Here is a 27,508-nt window from a genome sequence, read left to right on the forward strand (position 1 = left end):
AAACAAAAGATGAGAGCATTTCATATTCTTCAAAGTATTTATCAAATCTTCAAGTGTATACAACATGAAGTCTATCCCTCTATTTATGGTGTAACATAGAGGCATACAAAAGGTTAGTCATAAACATGACATTGACATGAATATAATGGGGAGGTTACGAAAGTGAAAGGTTACAAGAATAATGATTATAAGGGTGGAGGTTATGGAGGTTATAATTATCTTCATAATGGAGGAAAGTAATGGAGTAACTTCTTGATGTAGTGGGCACATATTATTTTATAACAAGATGAATATTATTAAATGTTAATCAAGTGAAGGATAAAGTGGTCATTTAACTTTTGAGGTACATTTAATTACTATCTAATATTAAACTAATTAGAAATTTAAAATATATTAATTTAGTATAAGGCAAAATGGTAATTCAACTTTGCAGTTAGGATCTTCCCACTTATAATAATATATGATTATTGCAGAAAAAAATTTATGTTGAAAAATCAAAAAGATTTATTGTAGTAAGACATGAAGATATGATTTATCTATTAAAGAAAACATTATGCAGATTAAAACAAACTCTCAAAGTTAAGTACAATTGAATGAATAACTATCTGCTAGACTTGGAATTTCAAAAAAATTACATGATACTACTCTTTATATCAAGAAAATTGGCTCTATCATTAATATTATTTCTCTGTATTTACTTATGATAGAAAATAATGTTGCATTGATTGAAGAGTTCTAGGAAGAGATGATGAAAGTCTTTGAGATGACTGATCTTGATGAGACGCTTATTCTCTGCGAATGGAGATCAAGCAAATTTATAATGATGTCTTTGTTTGCCAAAAAAAGTATATAAAACAAATCCTAAAAAGATTAGAATAGAAGAATGCAAGAGACGAGTACTCAAACGAATCAAAAGAAGAGAAAGACATAAAATCACCACTGAAGTTGTTCCGAATTTTCAAAAAGACACATTAACTTTGCGGGTCCTATTACCCCATTCAACAACTTCACAATATTATGTACACCCCATTTTTCACCTAATACCACTCATACAAAAATGTTTGTAAGTCACGCACGAATAGTCACTTGACACGTGTTAAAAGTAATTTTACATTATTTTTATTTGATTTCTTTGCTTTTCTTTTAATTTCTTTTTCCTTTTTTTTTCTTTTTAACTGTTTCTCTTTCTTCTTCACCCTCATTCTGTGTTCTTAACTTTTGTCATTCCTTTCGTTGTGTAGAACAGCCGTCAAAGCCGCTGTGGCGGGACAAAATTTTCGACAACGTTATTAATTATTTGTCAAACTACCACCAATTAATTTATTTATGAAAATATATATTGGTAAATAATCAAAATCTAAATACTCAAAATATTATCAAGTCAAAACATGACATTTAAATAACTTCCTTCTTCAACTTCTTACTCCCAAATCGAGTTTTTCATAGTTTCGTTATTCCTAAATTTAATATTGGAAAATAATCAAAATCTAAATACTCATAATATTACCAAGTCAAAATATGACATTTAAATAACTTCCTTCTTCAACTTGTTACTCCTAAATCGATTTTTTCATAATTTCGTTATTCCTAAATCTAAAACTTGATTTGTAGGAGGAATAAAATCACTAAACTAATTTGTTTTACAAAAAAAAAAAGAATAAAAATGAACATAATAACATTTGTTTTTTAAAAAAAAATGGAGGGAAGGAATTGATTTCCAAGAAATATGGATAAACTAATCATGGTAGGGAAGATGAGAAAAAAGATTACAAAATTAAAAATTATTCATAGTAAAGCTTTAAAAAAATCAATACATGGGTTTTTATATTTTTTTCAAAATAAGTCAAATTGGGAGTGGCACATGGCAATTTTACATTGGTCTGAAGCCATATGAACAGTCCTTCACACACCCAAATTTCGTGACAACACGAGTGGTGTTAAAATTAGTCAAAAGGGTATGTTTATTGTAGATTTAGATAGTTTCGTGGGGCACGCAAAGTTAAGGTGTCTTTTTGAAAATTCGATACAACTTCAATGGTAACTTTATATCTTTTCTCTCAAAAGAAAAAACTGCAAAAGAATGATGGAGTTGACTAGTTGATGAAAGACTAAAAGAGTATATCTAAGCTTAATTGCATGCTTAATATATTTTCCACAACATGGCCTTACATCTTGTTTTCTGCAAGTGTTATATCCATGTTTTTGAATTGTGCCTGTGAGTTGAGTATGATTAGGTATATTAAAGGAACTCTTAACATATTACATCAAATTTAGCAATAGTCAACACTTCAAACTCTGTGAATATACTTATTTTACAGGTCTTGATCCAGTAGGAATGTTGATGATGCCTCAGAACCAGAAGTAATCAAAGACTGGAATCTTTCAGCAAAAAGAATAAAGAAAAGAAGGGGTGGGGGTGTGAAAGTTGTATACATGATAAATATGCCCCAATTTACAACAAACAATGGTTAATAAAACTAGACCATTCACACACTAAACTTGCTATTCTACAACTCAAGGGAAGCCAATGAGCTATTTGATTCCCAAGCAAAAGCCAAAATGAGGAAAACTAAATAGATGAAAGGTCTTCATATACTGTCTTGATACCTGGTCTCTCAGATACCGAACGTATGCATCTTAGAGCTATTGCAAGAACCTCCTTCATTTGCTTCTCCATTGCTTGATTTCCCATATCAGATGACAATGCATTATCAAAACAGTCGAATCCTCCAACTTCTGCCACTTTCAACCTTACCCAATCAGTCAAGTCTACACCACCATCTTCACCGGAAACAACATCACCTGCACATTTCCCAGTTAAGACCTCCAACAGAATGACTCCGAAAGCATATACATCTGATTTGAAGGAAGGCACTGGTTTCTTTGATGCAGCCAACTCTGGTGCACGATAGCCTAACACTCCAGCATCAAGAATTTGTTCAATTGTCCCCGCTTGAGTCATAAGACGGTGAAGGCAGTAATCACCAACTCGTGCATTAAGATCAGGACCATCCAACAAGACGTTGGTTGCTTTAAGGTTTCCATGAGGAACTTCACGGTCAAAATGGAGATAATTCAGGCCACGCGCAATATCAACTGATATTTTGATTCTTTGGGGCCAGGTTAGTGGTGGACCTTTTCTTCCAGGCCGATCTGCAAAGATGCCGCATGTTAAATGTATATACAGAACCTTTACTCTATACAAACTACACAAAAGCATACAAAATAGTAGAGAAGTTGAGCAGGTAGAATCATCAATCGAAAATAAGGTATTTGAGCATTGAATTATTTGCAGTTCATTGTGACCTTTTTATGAGCAAAGTACCACAACTGCTGAACCTTACTGCCAGTGCAGAGATATTAAGCAAGTAAAGGCCTGCTTACACGTCCAGTCGGACGTAGTGTATAGGGCCTTGGCCAAGTTTAAAGTTTTCCAGCAATAAATCAGAAGCTAGACTTCAGCAGTTTAAGTTGAATTCCATAGTGAAAGTGATACTGTATTTCATGATAATGCAAACTGTAACTTGATTGCGGGAATTCACAAGGAATTCGAGGATCAAGTGACTTTTTCAGGAGTTCTCACAAGAAGAACAGCTAAAGAAAGAGAAATATCGAGAGAATAGAATCAGAAAAGAAAGAGTTCAGTTTCATATGTGATTGTGAATGAACTGATTACAAGCTATATAATGAATGAGTGAATTAAATGGACTCACTATGCTAACTAAAAAGGACATGGCTTCTTATCCTTAATTTGTGTATCACAGAACGAGAAAATTTTGCACCACAACAACTGTCAAGATATCAAACTAACAAATTGATTGCCATGAAATACTAAAGCATATCAATTAATGAAAGATTAAAAGTAGTTATGAGTTCAAAGCGTTATAGCAAACGATATGCATAAGACGAACTGCAAGGTGGACGCAAGAAGATAAAGTTTACCATATAGAAAGCTTGACAGACTTCCGGGAGATATGTAATCTGAAAGAATAAGCTTCTCATGTTGTGTAGGACCCCAGTAGTAACCTCTTAATCCCACCACATTTGGATGCCCAATGTTGGCAAACTTTTTAGCCTCCTTTGTGAAATCTTTTCTCTGTTTGGCCACTCCTTCTCTCAACCATTTCACAGTCAAGAGCAATCCGTTATCTAGTGTTGCCCTGTAAGATGTTCCATGGCTGCTTCTGCCTAAGACTTCAGCTGGGGCCCTAGATAATTCCTCAGCTGTAAAAGAGATTGTATCATCAAGGAAGAACAGCTCTCCAGCCAAATTATCAGCAAGGCTTTCTGCACTATATGATTCCCCCGACTCTGGTGACCAAGTGAAATGACTCGTTTTCGAAGGGGAGAAACCTGTCGTTTTCTCATCAGCACTAATTACTTCTGATGATGATGCTTTCCTTGAAGCAGCTGCAACATTTTGTGCTGAAACAACTGCACCTTCTCTACTGCTAAAACCAGAAGGATTTGATTGGGTTTGACGGCGGATGTCTTTGTCAGTAACATGTGCCTGAGAGTTCCTCGATGCCCGTAAGTAGAATACAAAAATGGCTAGCAAGATTAAAACAACAAGAACAACCACACAAACAACAATGATCACCACTTTGATAATAGTTTTAAGTTGCCTGCTCTTATGCTTTTCTGCTGAAGCTTGACCCGATCCTGAGGGAGGATTTGGAAACTGAAGTTGAGAGTTTCCCGGGTAGAAAGATGATAAAGGAAACTTTCTCAAATTCTCAGGTACGACACCGGAGAAGTCATTGAGTGATGCATTAAAGCTTTGGATACTGTTAGGAAGGTTTTTTGGCAGTTCACCCGAGAAATGATTCTCTGAAACATCTAAAGAAGTAAGAGAGCTAACATTACCCATGGAAGTTGGCAAAGATCCAGAGAAATTATTTCCTGATATATCGAGTACTTGAAGTGCAATCAATGATCCAAATCCGTCAGGAAAGTAACCAGCGAGCTGGTTATGACAAAGATCTAGAACACGAAGCTTAGGAGTACTAGCCGGAGGAGGGAAATCAATGCTTCCAACAAATGCATTGTTTTGTAGGTGGAGTTCTTCAATAGTGGGCAAAGTTAGTAGAGAAGTAAGAAGATCCCCATCCAACTGGTTGAAACTGAGATCAAGAACAGTGATCTTAGGAAACTGTGTGATAACTTTCGGGAGAGATCCTGTGAGCGTATTGCCTGAAAGGTTGAGGTAATATAAACGCAGAAACTGAGCCGTAACCTCAGGGATGTTTCCAGTCAAATGGTTTTGGCTAAGGTCAAGAAATTCAACATTCCCCCATTTCAGCATTCTAGCTAGATTACCTTTGAACTGATTTTTCGAGAGATCAAGCACCGCAGAAGTTCCAGTCACAAAGGGAAGTTCACCAGAAAGAGCATTGGAGGACAAGTTAAGTGTTCGCAATGTTGTGGATGTTATCATGCTTATCGAACCTGCAAAATGAAGAGATTGAGAAAAACAGCGAAAACAGTTGTAAAGTTTATTTACCAAAGGGTTTCATGTATTTACCAGTGAGATTGTTTCCACTTAAATCCAACTCAGTGAGAAGCAATGCATCTCCTTTCAACAGATCATTCGGAATAAATCCGGAAAATAAGTTGTTGGCAAGTTTAAGCACCTGTAGATCATAAACAAAATTGAAACTAGGCAATTCCCCTGAGAGCTGATTGTAGCTCAAATCCAAGACCTTCAAGTTGCCAAATATCTGAGCTTCATTTCCACTTACAAGTGAACCTTTTAGCTGATTATGACTAAGATTTAAATACTTAATCGACTCCGATAAACCTGGCAAAAACTTCTCCTGCTGAGAAGCAGTGTTCACTAGCAAATTTCCACTCAAGTCAACATGAGTTGCAGTGGTAAGCATCAACATTTCCACATCCAAATTGCCATCAAACATATTACCGTGCAAATCGAGCACTTCAAGATTTTCCATCAGTTCAAAACCTTTAGTAATTTCCTTTGTGAATCCATTAACAGATAGATTAAGGTATACCAAACCAGCCAACTTCATCAAAGATGAAGGTAGAGCCCCAGAAAAAGAATTGTGACTCAAGTCCAAAGATTGCATAGACACAAGCCCTGAAATTGTCTCCGGTATCATACCGGAGAAGTTATTACCAGCTAATGACAGATTCTTTAATTTCCCTAACTCTCCAACCTCTGGAGGTATAGAAGAGTTGAACAAATTACCAGAGAGATCTAGATACTGAAGACTCTTCAATCTACCTATATTATTAGGCATTTTCCCAACAATTGAATTGTTAGCCATTGAAAGCTTAACAAGCTTTGTAAGATTAGCAAATACACTCAAATCAACATGAGCAACTAGACCCAAGTTATCAAGAACAACACCTGCAACATTACCACCATTACACATTATCCCATTCCAAGATGAAGGACACCCATTGAAATCAATAGATTCCTCATTCCAAGATTCAAGAAGAAACCCTGTTGGATCATGTTCAACACCTTTCTTAAACTCAAGCAAAGCCAATATATCAGGGGAGGGAAGTTGCCCGATGACAGAGCCAAAATAAAGAACAAAAATTATCAAGAACTTGAATAACTTCATTCTAACACCACAATGTAAGATGGGGTTCACTTACTTACAACAATAAATCAATGTCAATACACCACCATTAAAAACACCATCACAAATAGCATATCGAAAAGAAAGCAAGTCTCTTTCAAAGATTCATAGTTGACACCTCAAATTTGCTTGCTTGTAGTAATATTTTCAAGTTATGCATTTAATTAAGCTTGCATTAAATACTGGAAAATGGAATGGACCCAGAAAAGTTTTGGCCTTTAGATATGTTGAGAAGCTCAGGCAGGACCAAAACTTAGAATGGTATTGGTAGTGACTGACATTTCAACTTTTGCTATTGTTTCTCTCTATGTTTTACCTAATAAAATAGGTCTTGTTTTATTATGTGGAATTCTAGTTTGGCTTTTTATTAGCTTAATCATACAAACACTAGATATTTCAAACTTTTATAACTTATTATCCTTCTTATTTACTATTATTACTCACATTACAAATTATTATGAGATTTAGGCATATATTCTAAACTTCCCCATTCTATTTGTAAAAAAACATGTCTTGTTAATTTGATGGAATATAAATAGCATGATACATGAATGTGAGTTTTAACTTGGCTTTAGTTTTATCTATGTACTTTATTTTTGAAAGTACAGAAATAGACACACTCGTTCTACGTGGCATAATACATTGTAGGACGTCAAGTAGGATATAAAATTGTCATGTAGAACGAATGTGTCTATTTCTTGAACTTTATACATGTTTGAATGTTTAGTTATACACACTCAAAATTAAGGGTGAACACAGAGACACTCCTTCCCTGAATAGTGGCTGCTATTGAGAAGACGTATATTATTACAATATAAATTTGGGGGTTTTATGCTCTATTTGCTTTCTTCTTTTCCTTCTTTTGAGATTGGCATAAATCTTATTTTAAAAGTAGCTAGAAAAGGAGGTTGTTAGGCAAAAGTTGGGGAGAAAGAGAAATAGCTGGAAATGAAATGTGATTTTTAGCATAAATTTGTCAGTAGATATCCCTAAAAGCATAGGCATCTTTTATATTATATATTTATAAATCTGTATCACTCTGTTGTATAAAAATAATTAATGTAATATTCGAATAGAATATTTTTTTCTCATTCAATTTTTACAACGTATCTTTTCTTTGGTCCATCACTAAAAGAATATCATATTTTTTTATTTGATAATATATTTAATAACACAATCCAGTATTTTATTTATATTTTGTCCCACTTATATTTTTTCGGAAATAATTTTAAATATTACAGAATTTTCTTATATTTCTTAAACTATGTCACATAAATTAATTAAGACATAAGGACTACAAAATGAAACCTCTTGCTGTAAAACTATGAAGTGTAAGGGGCTGTCACGGTGGGTTACATATTTGCCAATTGACTAAGGTTTCTTTACAAGTATTATTGTATTTGATGTTTCATCTTTTGTTGAGTTGAGAACGTAAATAAGTCATAAAACAATATAATTGATCAAAATAAGTTATTATTTTAGAAAGTAACTAAAATAGGTTTAGTGAAAGAAAAAAAATTATTTTATCTAATATTCCAAATATTTTTCGTTAGTCTCATAACATTTATATTTTAATATATAATAAAACTATTTCTTACATTTTATAAAGTAAAAGTTTTTCTTGAGTTAGAAACCAAAATAAGCCACAAAAATATAAAAGTAACCAAAATAAGTCACTATTTTAGTAAGTAACTAAAATAAGCTTAGTGGAAGAAAAAGTTTCACTATATCCAATAATCTAAACGTTTTCTGTTAGTTTCATGACGTTTATTTTTAATATATAACCGAACTTTTTCTTACACTTTATGAAGTGGAGTTTTTTCTTCCACTTTATAAGGTGGAACTTTTTATTCCATTTTATAAAGTGGAACTTTTTATTCCACTTTATAAAGTGAAACTTTTTATTACACTTTATAAAAAGAATATTATTCACGTCTTGAAGAAGCTTTTTCAGTGTTGTCATATAGATTATATTGATTTGATATGTCATTAAAACGAAAAAAATATTTCATTATGTATTTTTATTATTTTATTCTGAAAAATCTATTTAAGGACATTTATACATAGTTGATAGCACCTACAACATAAATCTTCTATATTTGTTCATTTCAATCTAAAAAAAATATCTTCAACACCTAAAGTTAAAGTTTCGATTTATTGGGATGGCGAAATTACACATGACGAAAATACCATTTATCATAATTGTCCTCCCAAACACAATGCTAAATATCCAATAAATGTCCGATATCATAAATTTATTTCATCAATTTATAAAAAGAAATGGGTATAAACAGTACGATTATAATTTGATTATAGCCGAAAAATACCCTACTTCATTTTTATCACAAGGACAAGTAAATTTGGAGAATGAATTGTCTATAATGTCGAATCGTTGACCGACTTTTTAAGGGTTCCAAATGACTATATAGATCAAATCAAGTCAACAATACTTGGAATCTATGTTAGGAAGGAGCCTAAGATTAGTCAACAACGTTCTCCTTTATCAGTCGATGTTCATCCCTAATTAGAAAATCGTAATAGCATTATGGATTTTCGGTAACTCAATCTACTGATTTTCCTAAAATGACTCATTATCAATACTCTTACTGGCCAATATGATTTTGATTTAAACAAAACTATCAATGATAGTGATCGGTAATGCTCAATTATTGTATTTCAATTATTGTTTGTTGATTTTTTCAATTATTTATTAATTTATATTATTTATTATTCTTATTATTATATATTTTATAGCGGTTTACCTCAGCAAGATAGGGATATTGCTCCAAGTTATGGACTAAATAATTATTTTGGTCAGTCCTCACACTTTGACATGACGGAAAATGTTGGGACATCCTCAAATTTTCATGTCTCGCCTACTTTCAATGCAGATGATTATCGCTATGTCTAACACTTATTTTTTTTATTTGAGTAAGTTAATTGCATGAGCCAAATATTTATATATATTTTTACATGTGTAGAAAAAATACTACACAAGATGAACCCATTGATCCTGTGAATATCGATGATCGTGACCTTTCTAATTACGGCTCACCTTCAGCTAGTGATAGTGATGATTTGCCTAATGCTGAGGAATCAGGAGATAATGTTCCATTTGAGGCATCATCTAGTGATGATGATTTTTTGACTCCCAATCGATCGCCAAGACCAATGTCCATGAGTCCGTTTCGTAATCATGAAATTTCTATCTTGATCATCTCTCGAATGGTCTAGATATCTTTGGTGATACACGTGATGAATATATATCACAATGTATGTGGCATGAACCAGAAGATTTCATGAATGATGTTATTTATATTGAAAAAGACATGTTATTCAATTCAAAGAAGCAGTTGCAAAGAGCAGTTAAACTTCTACATTTGAACATAGCAAGGGAGTGTTTTGTTATTAAATCAACAAAGAAATCATGACGACTTGTTTGCAGGCGTGTCGAACAAGGATGTCGATTTAGGTTGACTTCTTTTATTGATAAACATACTAACATGTGGAAAGTTGGAAGACATATTAAAGAACATACATGTGATATGGGTACGTGCCGCGAAGGGCATTTCAACTTGGATGTTGAGATGATTGCTAACGTCCTCCGTGTTGATATAGAAAGAACGTCAAGGTACAATTTTATCCCTAAATAATTTTTATTTATAAGGGAATATTCATTTTTTTTATAATTAATATTATTATTAATTTCAGGTTTCCCATCAAAGAATGTCAAACAGTTGTTCTTAAAGCATATGACATTTCAGTAAGTAAAAGAAAAGTCTATCTTGATCGCAGGCAGGCTTTTGAAAAAGTCTATGGTACTTGGGAGTGTTCTTTTGCCGAGTTACCGAGGTTCATAGAAGCTTTGAAACACTTCAATCCTGAAACATAGTCAATTGCATGTTGATAGTCAAGACACATATTGATGCAGAAATAGTCAAACAATAAAATCCACCATTTGGGAAAATTATGAAAATTTGTTGATATTTTTTCGGAAAAAAAATAATCAGAAAATGTTTCAACTTAAAGCTAGACAAAAAGATGAATTTTTGTGTACTTTATGACATAGATACTTTTATTTTGTCTTATATTTTACGATATTCTACCTCTTAATTTATTTTATTTTATTTTCATATGATTTTGAAGTAGTGTTACTATTGAAACTTTTATAGGACGTGTAAACCTAAAGTTTTCTATCAATGAATTTAGATGCCTTCCTAACCAAAACTAAATTAAGTCTAAGGTTGAAAGTAAATATAACCAAAATCACATTCTAAAAAAAAAAATCCTACAAGTACAAAGCTGCAATCTTACCTATTTTTGCACCTAAAGAAACGAATATGAGTTGTATGTTGTCGGGTTGTGCTTCTCCAAAATTTTGATTTGTTTAGTGTGGGGCCGCTTCAAACTGTCGGATTGGGACCATATTCAAAGTGAATTTTTTATTTTTAAAGTCATGAAAAGGAAAAGGAGAGAAGGTGAAGGTGAAGAAAAAAAGGTAACTTTTTATAAAGTGGAAGATTTTCTTCCACTTTATAAAGTGGAAGAAAAAATTCCGTTATATATTAAAAATAAACGTTATGACAGTAACGGAAAACGTTTAGAAAATTGGATATAGTGAAACTTTTTCTTCCACTAAGCTTATTTTAGTTACTTACTAAAATAGTGGCTTATTTTAGTTACTTTTATATTTTTGTGGCTTATTTTGGTTCCCAACTCGTTTTTCTTACACTTTGTAAAGTGAAACTTTTTCTTACACTTTATAAAGTTGAAGAAAAACTTACACTTTAAAAAAAAGAATATTTTGTTTTGCTTTCTTTATGAAGTTTTTGTCATATCATATATTTGAGATACTTTCCCAATATATGCAAAAAATATAAATATTTATCACATGCAGTTAACTTATTTAAATAAAAGGTCAAGTGTATTGGACATACTGATAATCATTTGCATAAAAAATAGGCTAGACATGAAAATTTGAGAATGTCCCAATATTTTCCATCATTTCAAATTGTGAGAACTGATCAAAATAATTATCTTATCCATAACTTGGAGGAATATTTCTATCTTGCTGAAGTAAACCGCTACAAAAATATATAATAATAATAATAATAATAATAAGAAGAAGAAGAAGAAGAAGAATAAGAAGAAGAATAATAAATTATATAATTAATAGATAATTGACAAAATGAAAAATAATAATCGAAATATAATTATTGAGCATTACCAGTCATTTTTATTGATAGTTTCATTCAAATCAAAATCATATCGAACGGTAAGAATATTTTGATAATGAGTCATGTTAGAAAAATCAGTAGATTGAGTAATCGGAAATCCATCAACGCTATTATGATTTTGTAATTGGGGATGAACATTGACCGATAAGATGTAACGACCATTTTTGGTCGTTTTGAGCATTAGAACTTTTTATGTTAGAAAATTCTTTACGATGGAATTAAGTGGGTGTTTTGGACTATTCATAATTATAATTATGAAATTAGTGGGGTAATTTTACTAATTTATTTAGTTAGTGGTTAAGAAAATAATATTATAATTAATAGTGGGTCACTTTTATCACTATTATAATTAGATGAGTATAATAACTAGGGTAATAAGTAATCAGGAAAAAAAAGGAGTGGAGGAGAAGAGGATTTGTGGCGGAAACCACCTAGAGGCGTTCATATCTCTAAGGTTTGTACTCTTTTCTCATAAAATATTATTTTGACAATTAGTGGTGCTATATAAATAAGAAATCAATAATTGTGTAATAGTGATAGAGGGGTGATGGAATAACGATGATAGATAAGTTTCAATTTGCCTTTTTCATTATTACTCCATGTAAATAGTTTAATATTAATAAGTTAGTGGAGTTGAATTGTATGCAATTGATTAAAAATTTAGAATGGTAGTTTGGTAGCAAATGTTTAAGTGTACTATACATAAGTAGTATATGCTCACGATTTGGACAATTAAAGTATAATTGTTCCAATTCCAGTAGCGTTCACCTTTAATTACTTTACTTAGTTCTCTATCTTATAAATTAGGTATAGATATATTGAGATGAGTAATTAAATATTAGGTTTACTGTATCATTTGAATACAATTAAAATTGTGATAATAGAAGGAATCTAGACTTACCTTGGGTTTGAATTTTATTAAAATGAATATAGAATTAGGTAAATTGACGGGTATAGGCTAGACACAGAATAATTGGAGTGTTTATGATTTTGTTAACTTACGCCTTATGTATATATATACTTGATAGATTGGAAGGGTTCGGAGGCAATAAGGAAAGGAAAGACATTGGAGAAGTAGTTGCTTGACTTCGGTTCTTCAGTGGAGGTAGGTTATGGTTTATGTTTTTCATAGTAAACTCTTAATAGCGAATGATATGTATTGGGTAGTGTTGTAAACTCTTCTATATGCTTAATTGTATGCTTGCATGAATGTGATTATATAATTGTGATAAAATAAGCATGATGAAGCAATTGAATTCTAAATCTTGAAAAACCCTAATCTACTTTGTTAATGATGATGTCTTGGTATAAAAGAAGGCTTGATGAACGAAAGTAGTGAGATTAGGGGATCGGGTGTCACGTTCCGGCACCAGGATAGTATGATGAGGATCGGAGTGTCACGTTCCGACACTAGGATAGTATATGGATCGGGTGCTATGTTCCGGTACCAGGATAGTATATGAGGATCGGAGTGTCACGTTCCGACACCAGGATAGTATATGGATCGGGTGCCACGTTCCGGTACCAGGATAGTATGATGAGGATCGGGTGTCACGTTCCGGCACCAGGATAGTATGATGAGGATCGGAGTGTCACGTTCCGACACCAGGATAGTATATGGATCGGGTGCCATATTCTGGTACCAGGATAGTATATGAGGATCGGAGTGTCACGTTCCGGCACCAGGATAGTATATGGAGCGGAGTGTCACGTACTGACACGAGAGAAATAAAGATAATGAATCTTGAAAGATGTTAATATACTCAATTTAATGAACCTAATTCCCAAATGAGTATGATGGGGAGGCGTGAGTCCTCATTGATGTGCTTGGTGTTGTGACCAAGGGTTGTGGTAATTGTAAATGCCGCATGTTGAGTATTGTAGTTGATTTTATGATATTATCTGATATATACTGTTTTCTATTTTGAGTTGGCCGATGATATCTACTTAGTACTCATGGTTTGTACTGACCCCTACTTGTATGTTTTCTTTTTATTATTTGTGGAGTGCAGCAAACGTACCGTCGTCTTCAACTCAATCGCAACTCTAGCCAGTCTTCATTACACCGAATTTCAGGGTGAGCTAACGCTTCTAGCTTGGACTGGATCTTCTTCTTCATGTCTTGATGCCTTGAAGTTCCGGCATGGACTAGTTTTTTATTTATTCTAGCTTTCTAGATACTCTTAGAATTAGTAATTTGAGGATAGATGTTCTTGTGATGATGACTTCCAGATTTTGGGGATAATGATAAGTTTGAGTTTTAGAAGTTGATTATTGATTTCGTTAATGAGTTTTAAGTCTTCCGCATTATTATTATGTTATTAGTGGTTGAAATATTGGGGTTTAGATTGGTTGGTTCGCTCACATAGTAGGATAAGTGTGGGTGCCACTCGCGGCCCGCTTTGGGTCGTGACAAACTTGGTATCAGAGCATTAGGTTTGTTGGTCTTATCACATAAGAACGAGTCTAGTAGAGTCTTGAGGAACGGTAGGGGGACGCCTTTACTTTTCTTTGAGAGGCTATAGGACTTTAGGAAAATTCCATTCTTTCTTTCTTTCGTGCTATTACTTGGATCCAATTGGTATCTAGGTGATACAAATTGGTATCTGAACTTCTTCACTCTATTTCAACTATGGGTACTACTAGAGTATTTGAAGTTGAAATAGCAACAACAAAAAGAAAAAAAATATGTCCTTAGAAATAGATATATTTTCTCGATCGCAAAATGTGGTGGTAGTCTCATGTAGAGTGTGGGTTAATAAAGACACTACTATGACTTCATAGAGTGAGGGTATATTATAGAAAGTCATCGATGCTTACTTGGTTAGAGTTGGGAAGTGTGTTATTTTTGTTATTGAATTGATCTAAGAAGTAAAACAAATTGTATGGTCTAGAGAGAGAACATGTTCGATAATGTTTCGTGATTATTCAATGGGTAGGGATATGTGGGCTATTTGGGTACGATATTATGGATAGGTATGATGTGTTCTAGTGAGGTATCCAACGGACTTTCACGGTGTGGCAGTACTAGGGTTATGTGGAAACAGGTACGTCGATTGTCAAGTATGAATACTAATTACTAAAGGAGTTACAAGTTGTATGACATGGTAAGATAATAAGATTTAGTGTTGCATTCACATTTGAGAAACCAACTAGTTTATTACTACAGGAACTTAGATTGAGCATTATTTTAAAGGAAAATTTTAGTGATGGATCTTTGGTATAATATTAATACATTTAGGTTGTGAAATGTATCTTGAGGGTTCTGAATGAGTACTGGTGATTTTATCTCAAGCTTCAAAGGGTAGACATATACTAGAATGACAAACTTATAGGAAAAGAAACCACTAGTGAGTATACTTGGGTGAAGTAAATTGAAGATTTTAGCAATAAAGTGCATATAAAATTGGATTAGTCCCTTGAATTTGATTGGTATACCTAAGTTTAAGGTATTAGATCGAGGAAAAAGTTCAATTCATGGTGATAAAAGGGTTAACTGAGCATGATGGAAATAAAAATTCGTGAGAAATTGTAATTGGGATTAAATTATATGATTAGGATTTGTTGGTTAAATAAATTTTATATGTAATAAAGACTTGCGAGTATCTAAAGTTGTGATTTTCTACTATTTTGTGAGTAATGAGGGTATATGACAAGTTTTAAGAGATGTTGGGTCAACGCTCGAATAAAATTCAAAGGAGCTGGAATCATAACTAAAATAAGATAAAACTTGTGGGATGTGTAGCCTTAAGAAAAATAAGTGAGAGCAGAATTATTTTCTCTAATTGTAAGAACTAAAAATGTATCTTCGAAGGGATTGAGAATTGGGTTCAAAATTGCGTGATTTCATCTATTTTGTTTTGGTTAAGGTAATAGCATAACAGGTTAATCAGCTTGGTTAAAAGCTATTGAATAGAACTTAAGAGAGAAGTGTACAGACGTTCGGCTTGAGTGAGATGATAGGTTCTGTTGTACTGTTGAATTTAGAAATGAGTAGGGTTGGATTTTTAGTGAAGCATTTGGTATGGTTGGTGGAGATGAAATCAATGATAAGCTAAGATAAGGTATTATAAAAGTCTTCAAAGTATAAGCAAATGTAGATATATAAGGGTATTGGGTTACACAATTGGACTTAAAATTCAAACTTTTCAGTATAAGTCTGCATTCTTGGTGATATGTTTTTTTTCAAGGTATGAATTTGTAAGGTAATAAATGATTGATTGCATCGGTATTAAGCATGTGAAAGAACTTATACATGTTTTGGATCATAAAGTTTATTACTTTTGATTGTTAAAGGATCTAAGAAGAGTTTTCTTCTGAGTTTTGATTTAGAATGTGAAGTAAAATGTCATGGGTTGTTGGTAAAAGGATGAGATCGATGAGTGATCTAAAGAAACACGAATATTGACATATTGAAGGGTCTAACAGAATTTTGCACCATGAGAAGAATTTGAGAAAAGTTAAAGAATAAGACCTCTCGTATAAACCCATGGTTTGTAGTTGATGGTTTTATTGATTTTTGCCTATAAGTTTAGATATTACTGTGAGATGTGAAGTAGTTCGATATAGACTTACTAGAATTTATCATCGACTTTTATAAAGATTGAGTTTTGATTTGGATTGCAAACAATGAGGCATGAAGAATTAAGTATTTTACATGGGGTTAGATTGCTCAAATTTGGATAGATGACTTAAGAATGATGCATAAGGTGTAATATAATTCTACATGGTTATTAAGAATTTAGAGTTGGAATAATACTACTCTATTGTTGGGATTACATAGAATATTATGATGTGTTACATAGATATTTAATGGTGAATAGAGGTTATGAGCTAATAGGATACATAATAATTTGAATGACCAATAAAATTTCTAAGTGTTGGCATGAGGTATGTGATGGTTTAGAAGGGTAACTAAAGCATGATATGTAGAAGTGGTGTGAGGTTGACTTGGGGTTTGATTTAATAGTTTATCATGAAGGAAAGGTACTATCAAATTTTAAATAATGTTAGTAGCCTTGATTGGAACTCGTAATTGTCATGAAATGCTTAAATAGAAATGGAGATAGCCATGGTTTGAACATATATTTTATAAGAATACTTTGATACTAAATTGGTGATTGTGGGTAGCTAGAAAATCATTAGAGAAAGTGAAATTTATTCAAGAAAAGCTTTTGGCAACTCAGAGTAGGCAGAAGGAATATGCAGATCGAAAGGTTAGAGACTTGGATTTGATGGAGGGTGAACAAGTCTTGCTGAAGGTTTCACTCATGAAAGGTGTGATGCGAATTGGTAAGAGAGGTAAGCTACGTCCGAGGTACATTGGACCATTTGAAGTTCTGAAGCGCGTGGTGGAGGTGGCCTATGAATTGGCATTGTCTCCAGGGTTGTCAGGAGTGCACTCGGTATTTCATGTGTCTATGCTGAAAAAGTACCATAGTGATGGAAATTATATTATTCGTTGGAATTCACTTCTTCTTGATGAGAATCTATTTTATGAGGAGGAGCCTATTGCTATTCTAGATAGAGAGGTTCGCAAATTGAGATCAAAAGAGATTGCCTCTATCAAGGTTCAGTGGAAGAATCGGCCAGTTGAAAAGTCCACTTGGGAGGGTGAGGCTGATATGCATGAAAGATATCCACATCTTTTCACCGATTCAGGTACTCTTTCTCGCCCTCGCCTTTATTTTGATCGTTCGAGGACGAACGATGGGTAAATTGGTATCTATTGTACCGACCATTTTTGGTCGTTTTGAGCATTAGAACTTTTTATGTTAGAAAATTCTTTACGATGGAATTAAGTGGGTGTTTTGGACTATTCATAATTATAATTATGAAATTAGTGGGGTAGTTTTACTAATTTATTTAGTTAGTGGTTAAGAAAATAATATTATAATTAATAGTGGGTCACTTTTATCACTATTATAATTAGATGAGTATAATAACTAGGGTAATAAGTAATCAGGAAAAAAAAGGAGTGGAGGAGAAGAGGATTTGTGGCGGAAACCATCTAGAGGCGTTCATATCTCTAAGGTTTGTACTCTTTTCTCGTAAAATATTATTTTGACAATTAGTGGTGCTATATAAATAAGAAATCAATAATTGTGTAATAGTGATAGAGGGGTGATGGAATAACGATGATAGATAAGTTTCAATTTGCCTTTTTCATTATTACTCCATGTAAATAGTTTAATATTAATAAGTTAGTGGAGTTGAATTGTATGCAATTGATTAAAAATTTAGAATGGTAGTTTGGCAGCAAATGTTTAAGTGTACTATACATAAGTAGTATATGTTCACGATTTGGACAATTAAAGTATAATTGTTCCAATTCCAGTAGCGTTCACCTTTAATTACTTTACTTAGTTCTCTATCTTATAAATTAGGTATAGATATATTGAGATGAGTAATTAAATATTAGGTTTACTGTATCATTTGAATACAATTAAAATTGTGATAATAGAAAGAATCTAGACTTACCTTGGGTTTGAATTTTATTAAAATGAATATAAAATTAGGTGAATTGACGGGTATAGGCTAGACACAGAATAATTGGAGTGTTTATGATTTTCTTAACTTACGCCTTATGTATATATATACTTGATAGATTGGAAGGGTTCGGAGGCAATAAGGAAAGGAAAGACATTGGAGAAGTAGTTGCTTGACTTTGGTTCTTCAGTGGAGGTAGGTTATGGTTTATGCTTTTCATAGTAAACTCTTAATAGCGAATGATATGTTTTGGGTAGTGTTGTAAACTCTTCTATATGCTTAATTGTATGCTTGCATGAATGTGATTATATAATTGTGATAAAATAAGCATGATGAAGCTATTGAATCCTAAATCTTGAAAACCCCTAATCTACTTTGTTAATGATGATGCCTTGGTATAAAAGAAGGCTTGATGAACGAAAGTAGTGAGATTAGGGGATCGGGTGTCACGTTCCGGCACCAGGATAGTATGATGAGGATCGGAGTGTCACGTTCCGACACCAGGATAGTATATGGATCGGGTACCACGTTTCGGTACCAGGATAGTATTTGAGGATCGGAGTGTCACGTTCCGACACCAGGATAGTATATGGATCGGGTGCCACGTTCCGGTACCAGGATAGTATGATGAGGATCGGGTGTCACGTTCCGGCACCAAGATAGTATGATGAGGATCAGAGTGTCACGTTCCGACACCAGGATAGTATATGGATCGGGTGCCACGTTCCGGTACCAGGATAGTATATGAGGATCGGAGTGTCACGTTCCGGCACCAGGATAGTATATGGAGCGGAGTGTCACGTACTGACACGAGAGAAATAAAGATAATGAATCTTGAAAGATGTTAATATACTCAATTTAATGAACCTAATTCCCAAATGAGTATGATGGGGAGGCGTGAGTCCTCATTGATGTGCTTGGTGTTGTGACCAAGGGTTGTGGTAATTATAAATGCCGCATGTTGAGTATTGTAGTTGATTTTATGATATTATCGGATATATACTGTTTTCTATTTTGAGTTGGCCGATGATATCTACTCAGTACTCGTGTTTTGTACTGACCCCTACTTGTATGTTTTCTTTTTATTATTTGTGGAGTGCAGCAAACGTACCGTCGTCTTCAACTCAACCGCAACTCTAGCCAGTCTTCATTACACCGGATTTCAGGGTGAGCTAACGCTTCTAGCTTGGACTGGATCTTCTTCTTCATGTCTTGATGCCTTGAAGTTCCGGCATGGACTAGCTTTTTATTTATTCTAGCTTTCTAGATACTCTTAGAATTAGTAATTTGAGGATAGATGTTCTTGTGATGATGACTTCCAGATTTTGGGGATAATGATAAGTTTGAGTTTTAGAAGTTGATTATTGATTTCGTTAATGAGTTTTAAGTCTTCCGCATTATTATTATGTTATTAGTGGTTGAAATATTGGGGTTTAGATTGGTTGGTTCGCTCACATAGTAGAATAAGTGTGGGTGCCACTCGCGGCCCGCTTTGGGTCGTGACATAAGAAGAACATTGTTGGCTTGTCTTAGGCTCCTTTCTAACAAAGATTTCAAGTATTGTTAACTTGATTTGACCTATGTAATCATTTGAAACCCTTAGAAAGTCGGTCAACGATTCGTTATTATAGATAATCCACTCTCCAAAATTTACTTGTTCTTGTGATAAAAATGAAGTAGGTATTTTCCTACTATAATCATAATAATACTATTTATACCCCATTCTTTTATAAGTTGGTAAAGAAATATATGATATCGGATATTAATTGAATATTTAGCATTGTGTTTGGGAGAACGATTATAATAAGCGGTATTTTCATCATATATAATTTTGATATTCCAATAAATTGAAACTCTAAGTTTTGGTTAAGAAGACATTATTTTGTTATTGAAATGAAGAATAATAGAAGACTAAAGATGTTGAATGTGCTATGTTTGAATGTCCTTAAATAAAACTTGGATGGACTTTCAGGGGAAAAAAATTATACTTAAGTGCAGTAGTTTTTTTATTTTTATGATATTCAAATCAATATAATTGTATGACAAACACTATAAAAATATCATATGGAGAGCAAAATTTGAAAATATTCCTCTTTGTAAAATGTAAGTTTTTCTTCCACTTTATAAAGTGTAAGAAAAAGTTTCACATTACAAAGTGTAAGAAAAACTTACATTTTATAAAGTATAAGAAATAGTTCTGTTATAAAGTGAAATTTTTTCTTCCACTAAGCCTATTTTAGTTACTTTCTAAAATAATGGCTTATTTTGATCACTTTTATTTTTTATAGCTTATTTAGGTTCCCAACTCTCTTTTGTTTATGTGGTAAACACAAATACTATCTAGTGTGGTTTTGTTCTAGGGTTCTAAAAAATTTAAGTTCAACATTAAATTTTTTATTCCTTATATTGCATTCCCTTATATTAATAGCAAACAATTCATCACTTAAAAGTTAAATTATAAAAATATTTCTTTTATTTATTTAAATACTCAAGTTTTAAATATTAAAAAAAAAACACTACCTTGCAAATTCTAATAATTAGAAATGGATTCAGCTTTCTTCCATTACCCCTTCCCTCCATTTCGTCAAGTGCACCTCTAGATAAGCAATACATGTCTTATTTAAAGTTAAAAGGTCAAGATTATATTATACGAAAAAGGGCCTAAAATACCCTTGAAGTACAGAAAATGGTACAAAATTATCCTCCATCCACTTACTGGCTTCAAAATGCCCTTCTCATCCACCTATTGGCTCCAAAATACATTTGTTATCCACCTTTGGGTTCAAATTTATTTATTAATATAATTTATAAACCAACCCACTATCCAATCATTACTAACTAAACACCACCCAATTAATAAATCAATTATAATATCAAAATCGACATAAAAAATACTAAAACACGACAAAATTATAGATTCCTGAAAATGATATTAAATATTATTTGAGTCAGAATCAAAGCCCCAATTAAATTTAGGTTGAGCCACTTATTTAGGAGGATACTTTTAATAGGATTCTCTTTCAAGCTTTAATTAGAAATTTATGATTAAAGGTAAGAAGTAGTACATCCTGAATTAATTCATGCACTTTTTTAAATATAATTTTATAAATATTTATAATTTGTTTTAAAACCTTTAATATATTATTTTGAGAGAAAAAAAGTTAATCTATGAAGTAACATCACATAGTTGAGACGAAAGAATAATTAAGATGAACATAGTCAGAGTTTTAAGTTTATCGGTAATTTTTATTTAGACACTTGAAGTTTTGAATGTATGATAATTTACTTCTATAGATATTTTCGATTCAAATTTTTAAGTAAACTCAATTGCAATAGATTTCTTGTTGTTGTATTAGTAATGTGACGGGTTTATTAATTTAGAGGGGTTTAATTAGTAACAGATAGGTAGTGGATTGATTTATAAATTATATTAATAAGTTAAATTATAACAAATAGTTGAGCGCCACGTATTTAAAAAAATATTTAAATAATTTAAATTTAAAATCGTTGTATAAGTGGTCAATTTTGAACACAGATGTAGATGACAAGGGTAGTTTGGAGCCAATAGATGTGTGGGAAGGGTATTTTGGAGCCAATAGATGGATGGAGGGTAATTTTGTACCATTTCCGATATTTTAAGAGCATTTTGGGCCCTTTTCCGTTGATAAATTAAATTATAACCAATAGTTGAGTGTCAAGTATTTTAAAAAATATTTAAAAGGATCTTTTGAACCAAAGGTGGATGACAAGGGTATTTTTAAGCCAATAAGTGGATGAGAATGACATTTTTGAGCCAATAGATGGATGAAGGATAATTTTATACCATTTTCAATACTTCGAGACTATTTAAGGCTCTTTTCCATATATTATATTAGCAATTATCATAACTATAGTTATGTCGACTAATTTTAAAAAACTACTGTGTAAATTTGGTAAAAATTATAATATATATCAGACAAAATTTAATATTTGTTTAATAGCATTAATTTTATCTTATATTTTTTTTTATTTAAATATTTAGTTATTGAACATAAACCGTTTATATTTAATGTGATAAATAGTAATCTTCAAAACATTTGTATTTAAAATAATGTTTTCTTTTATTTCACAAAAAAATATAAAAAAATACTTTAAGAAAACATGTATTTTTCCCCTTCAAACGTACAATAACCACATTAATTTTCTCCTTGGAATAATTTTGATATCGTTTAATGCCAAAACCTTTTGTATTTTTATTTTTATTTTTATTTTGTATCTTTTATTTTATAGTTTTTTTTCAACATTGATAATTCTTCATTTTTTTTGTTTCTCAATGTAGTATAATATTTCAAGAATAAGGTTTGCTAGTACATAAAATTATTTAGTTGATTATCACCTTAAATATCATAAAATTTAATATTTAAATATAAAAATATAAGATGAAATTAAAGATATTAATAAATATTAAATGTTGTATGGAATATATTATATTTTTTATCAAATTTAGAGAGTAGTTTCTAAAATTAGTTGACTTAACTATGGTTATGATAGTTGTTAATATAATTTAATCTTGACATTTAAACTTTAAATAAAACATGTGTCGCTTATCTAGGGGTGCACTTGACGAAATGAAGGGGAGCCAAATCCATTAGAAACATACAATTAAAATCTAGAGAGAAGTATTGAAAACACCTCGAACTTGACGTGATTTACTAAGTTTTATTCTTGAATTATTGACAGTTATAAAACACTCTTTTACTTGACTAATTGAACTTACATACATTTTTATCATGACATACACATAAACGTGTTATTTATGTATGTATATATGGAATGTTGATGTGGCATATACGTCATAAATATTTGTACAACATGAAAGGAGTACTTTAAAATTCAAATAGTCTGATAGCCGAATGTTTTAAAGGTTGTCAGTATTTCGAGGACAAAAGCAATAATTCTCATCAAGTTCGGAAACGAAACTAACAACCTCATATTTATTTTATTTTTAAAATTATTGTGAAAAAATCTACAAACATATTTTTTTTCACCCAATAAGAAAATAACAAGTACTAGATTTTTCTTATAGTTTAGTATATCTCATAGTATTAAGAACTAAATTACATATTATCCCTAATCTTTTTCAAATAATAAAAAGTCTTACAAATTTAAGGATTTCGGATACATCAGTCAACGTTTAATATATTTCATCCTGATATATTATCTTTATTAATATATGACACATGTCCTGATTCATCGCTTAATATTTCGATAGATTATCTTTGTTGATACAAGATACAATTGTCCTGATGTATCGCGTCCCGATAGTCGTATAAGAGTGATGTATTTGGAAATATGAAAGAGAAGGGATTTCTGTAATTTTTTTCAAATGGTAGGTGATTTTAAAGATACACTGACCCCATTGTTAGGGTCGAAAAAGCAGGTGTAACGCTGAAGCTAGCAAAGTGAACCTCGAAAAATCACGAGTAAGAATATAAACGAGAAATACCAAAATACACAAAGATTAAACATGGTTCGATCAATCTATCTACGTCCACAAAGGAGATGAGCAAGTAAAAAAATATAGAGAGGAACAACCTCGACCAATTCACTCGGAATACAAGGAGGTACACAAAATTCTCTCTCGTAACCGCAACTCTTAAAACCCTAAAATTGCATCGTGAAAAATAATTAAGTTAGAAGGAGCAGACCTATATTTATAGAGTTCTAAACCTTTTCTACAAGTAAAAGGACTAGTAAAATATTAAAACTTTTCCTAAAGAAAAACTTATTATGGTAAGAAATCAGGACAAATAAAATTCAACACCATAACCCTTTTTTATCAAAAAGAAAAAGAAAATAACAAATGAAAAAGTCAAAAGACGTCAAAGACCTTCTTAATAAATATAACTTATTTATAAATTGTTCATTTTGATATAAATACACAAAGATTAACAATTGGCTCAATTGTAGTCCTCAATCCCAAAGGGTCAAGAATTAGTTAAATTATTTTTCTTACATTCTTTAATTTAACAAAATTCATACTATGAGTCAATTGCCGGACTTTAAGTATCACTCAATGTTTAAGAGGCTGCAATTCACGCATCTGATAGTTGTTGATGACCTTATGATTTTTTGTAAAGGTAATTTGAACTCAGTGAATAGACTGATGGAAACATTAACTCATTTTAGTGTTGTTATTGGTCTAGAAGCCAAATTTGAAGAAATCAATTGTTTAACTAGCTGGAGTTGATGAGGATACAAGAAGCAAAATTATTGCAAGAGCAGGATTTTCAAAGGGTGCCTTTCTCATGAAGTATCTAGGACTTCCATTATCCCCAAAGAAATGGAGGAAGATAGAATGACATTCGTTGATAGATAGGAGGTCTGTTCTTTGTTATCAGAGAAAGGTGAACTATAGTTATATTTATACTTTTTGTTGGCTATAGTAATATTTTTATAGTTATTACCGAAAAAAATAAGTCTTTCTTAAGCATGCTTGAACTATTTCTATTTATCATTATAAATATTTGACTTAAGTCATCGACGAACTTCACTTGTACACCTCAATTAAGTCCTTTACCTATTAAACACTTTCATTGCTCAAAATGAATGTCTATTATACACTTCACTTATTTGGAAAGGAAGGTGCAATACATATAATTAAGCGTGTAAAAGGGGTGTTTTTATTTTTTTCTTCTTTTTTTCCTTAGTCATAACTTCTTCCAACACCAACATCAGTTTGTCGTGGTTGCCACCCCACCACCATCCATCCTTCTAGTCTATATCCCTTCTTCAACCACCTCTCCATCTGTTGGGTTTTATTTGCCCTGATTTCTTACCATAAATAGGTTTTCCTCTTAGGAAAAGGTTTTAAATTTACTAATCCTTTTTTGGTAGGAAAAGGTCTAGGATTCTATAAATAGAGACATATTCCTTCTAACTTAATCAGCATTCACAATGTAGTCTTAAGGGCTTTGAGAGTTTTGGTTAGAGGGAGAATTTGTGGGTCACAAGTTTGATACGTTATCACTTGTGTGAACCTCCCATGTATTCTGAGTGAATTGGTTGAGGTTGTTTCCCTATGTATTTTGTACTCTCATATTTATAGTGGATTGCTCATCTCCTTTGTGGACGTAGGTCGATTGACCGAACCACGTTAAATCTTTGTGTCTTTTGGTATATTTCTCGTTGTCTTCTTACTCGTGGTCTTTTGAGGTTTGCTTTGCTAGCTTCCGCATTTACACCTGCTTATTTCCGGTCCTAACAAGTGGTATCAGAGCCAGATTCAATGATGGAGTCAGGTTCAGTGGTTCGATAATCGATGATTGAACCAGGTTAGAAAGATGTGTTCATCTTGGCGGTGTAGTTCTAGCAGTAACCTTTTTGACAGTAATGAAGATTTTGTTGGAGAAATTGTTTCAAAGAGATTCTTTGTGTTGAGACATAAATTTTGCAAAGGAGATTATGGAGAAGAGAAGCAAGTTGTTGAGGATTAAGTGAAGAAGGTGGACAAATTTATTTTGTCAGAAATTCAGGCCAAGGGGAAGATTTGTTGGGTTTTATTTGCCCTGATTTCTTACCATAAATAGGTTTTCCTCTTAGGAAAAGGTTTTGAATTGACTAATCCTTTTTTGGTAGGAAAAGGTTTAGGATTCTATAAATAGAGACATATTCCTTCTAACTTAATCAGCATTCACAATGTAGTCTTAAAGGCTTTGAGAGTTTTGGTTAGAGGGAGAATCTGTGGGTCACAAGCTTGATATGTTATCACTTGTGTGAACCTCCCATGTATTCTGAGTGAATTGGTTGAGTTTGTTTCTCTCTGTATTTTGTACTCTCATATTTATAGTGGATTGATCATCTCCTTTGTGGACGTAGGTCGATTGACCGAACCACGTTAAACCTTTGTGTCTTTCGGTATATTTCTCGTTGTCTTCTTACTCGTGGTCTTTTGAGGTTTGCTTTGCTAGCTTCCGCGTTACACCTGCTTATTTTCGGTCCTAACACCATCTCCCTTGCAATTATCACTTTCATTTGAAAAATACTATTATCATCTCTTCCTCAATTTTTCTTTAAAATTTCAGCCACTATCATCTTATTCACCGAGAAAATGGAAACCCACACTATCCATTTCCCCATCTCTTTCTATTTTCTTTCTGAAAAATATCTATCTAAATCCAAATAAATTAGATTTAAAAAACATATCTAAATAAATAAATTATTGAATTAAGAGGAACAGTGGTGATGATGACGGTGGGTGGAGGACACAGTATTTTGAATACATGAGTTGCACCATTTACACTCCTTAACCTTCATGAAGCTATGAATATGCTAAGAGATTAGTTATAAATTTATGTGTACTCCATCAATACACACTTAAAGTTATGGACATGTCGAGTCCTCTAACTTATAAAAGTTGAAGACGAAATACAGTGGTCAAATTGAGAGGCTACAACGGTTTCAAGATTTTTATTCCCCTTAGAATTCTATACATATGTTTTTATATTCGTCAATTTATCACGTCATCACGAGTATACTACACATTTATATTTTTAACTAGTTGTCCAAAATATGTTCAAATAGTCCAAACTTGAATTGGTAGAGATGTTAATTAGATATTAGTTTTAGTTACTGTGATTAAGGCCTCATTTGTTTTCATTAAGATTAAGATGTCTGAATGTGAATGTAACATTTTAATATATATATATATATATATATATATATATATATATATATATATATATATATTATATATAAAACTCATTTTTTTCTCTATTTTTGTGCACCTTTTGTGCTAATGTGGTACATTCAACCTAGTAAGTTGGTTTTGTGTTTGTACAACACATGCTCGCCACATGAGCAAATAGTTTTTAAATCTTCTCAGTTTCTGTATCTTGTATTTAAATTAAGTTTCATGAAAAGTTGAGACTTTTATGAAAAGTTGTGACTTTCATGAAAGTTGTGACTTTTATGTAAGGTTCTGAAAGATTGTAACTTTTCTAAAGAGTTGTAACCTACACTTTGTTTAATATAAATAGAGGGATTTTCTGCCACTATTATTTGTAGGTTGTTTTTCGTCATAGGGTAGTCAAAGTCAAATACATTAATGTCACGACCCAAAACGGGTCGTGAATGGCACCCACACTTACCTCCTTAGGTGCGCGAACCAACACATCTAAGCCCCAACATATACCA

The 27,508-nt window shown here is 32.2% G+C and overlaps 1 protein-coding gene and 1 long non-coding RNA gene across 2 annotated transcripts; one reads left to right on the forward strand and one right to left on the reverse strand.

Moving 5' to 3' along the window:
- Positions 1-2,269: 2,269 nt before the first annotated feature.
- On the reverse strand, positions 2,270-6,982 carry LOC101265972 (LRR receptor-like serine/threonine-protein kinase GHR1). Its single transcript, XM_004231512.5, has 3 exons — positions 5,525-6,982; positions 3,943-5,448; positions 2,270-3,153 (listed from the first exon to the last, which is right to left on the reverse strand). The coding sequence occupies exons 1-3, from the start codon at positions 6,588-6,590 to the stop codon at positions 2,570-2,572; spliced, it is 3,156 nt and encodes a 1,051-aa protein (XP_004231560.2). The 5' UTR covers positions 6,591-6,982; the 3' UTR covers positions 2,270-2,569.
- A 10,837-nt stretch (positions 6,983-17,819) lies between these two features.
- Positions 17,820-19,695, forward strand: LOC138342288 (uncharacterized). The gene is made up of 3 exons (XR_011215141.1): positions 17,820-17,878; positions 18,453-18,529; positions 19,437-19,695. It is a non-coding gene; the product is annotated as an uncharacterized lncRNA (long non-coding RNA).
- Positions 19,696-27,508: the final 7,813 nt, after the last annotated feature.

Source organism: Solanum lycopersicum, chromosome 2 (assembly GCF_036512215.1).
Source record: "Solanum lycopersicum chromosome 2, SLM_r2.1".
Classification (NCBI taxonomy): Eukaryota; Viridiplantae; Streptophyta; class Magnoliopsida; order Solanales; family Solanaceae; genus Solanum; species Solanum lycopersicum.

Coding starts and splice junctions, on each gene's coding strand:
- LOC101265972 (XM_004231512.5), bottom strand. CDS start 6,590: ATGAAGTTATTCAAGTTCTTGATAATTTTTGTTCTTTATTTTGGCTCT. Junction 5,449..5,524: donor AAGTGGAAACAATCTCACTG/GTAAATACATGA, acceptor TTCATTTTGCAG/GTTCGATAAGCATGATAACA. Junction 3,154..3,942: donor TCTGTCAAGCTTTCTATATG/GTAAACTTTATC, acceptor GCATCTTTGCAG/ATCGGCCTGGAAGAAAAGGT.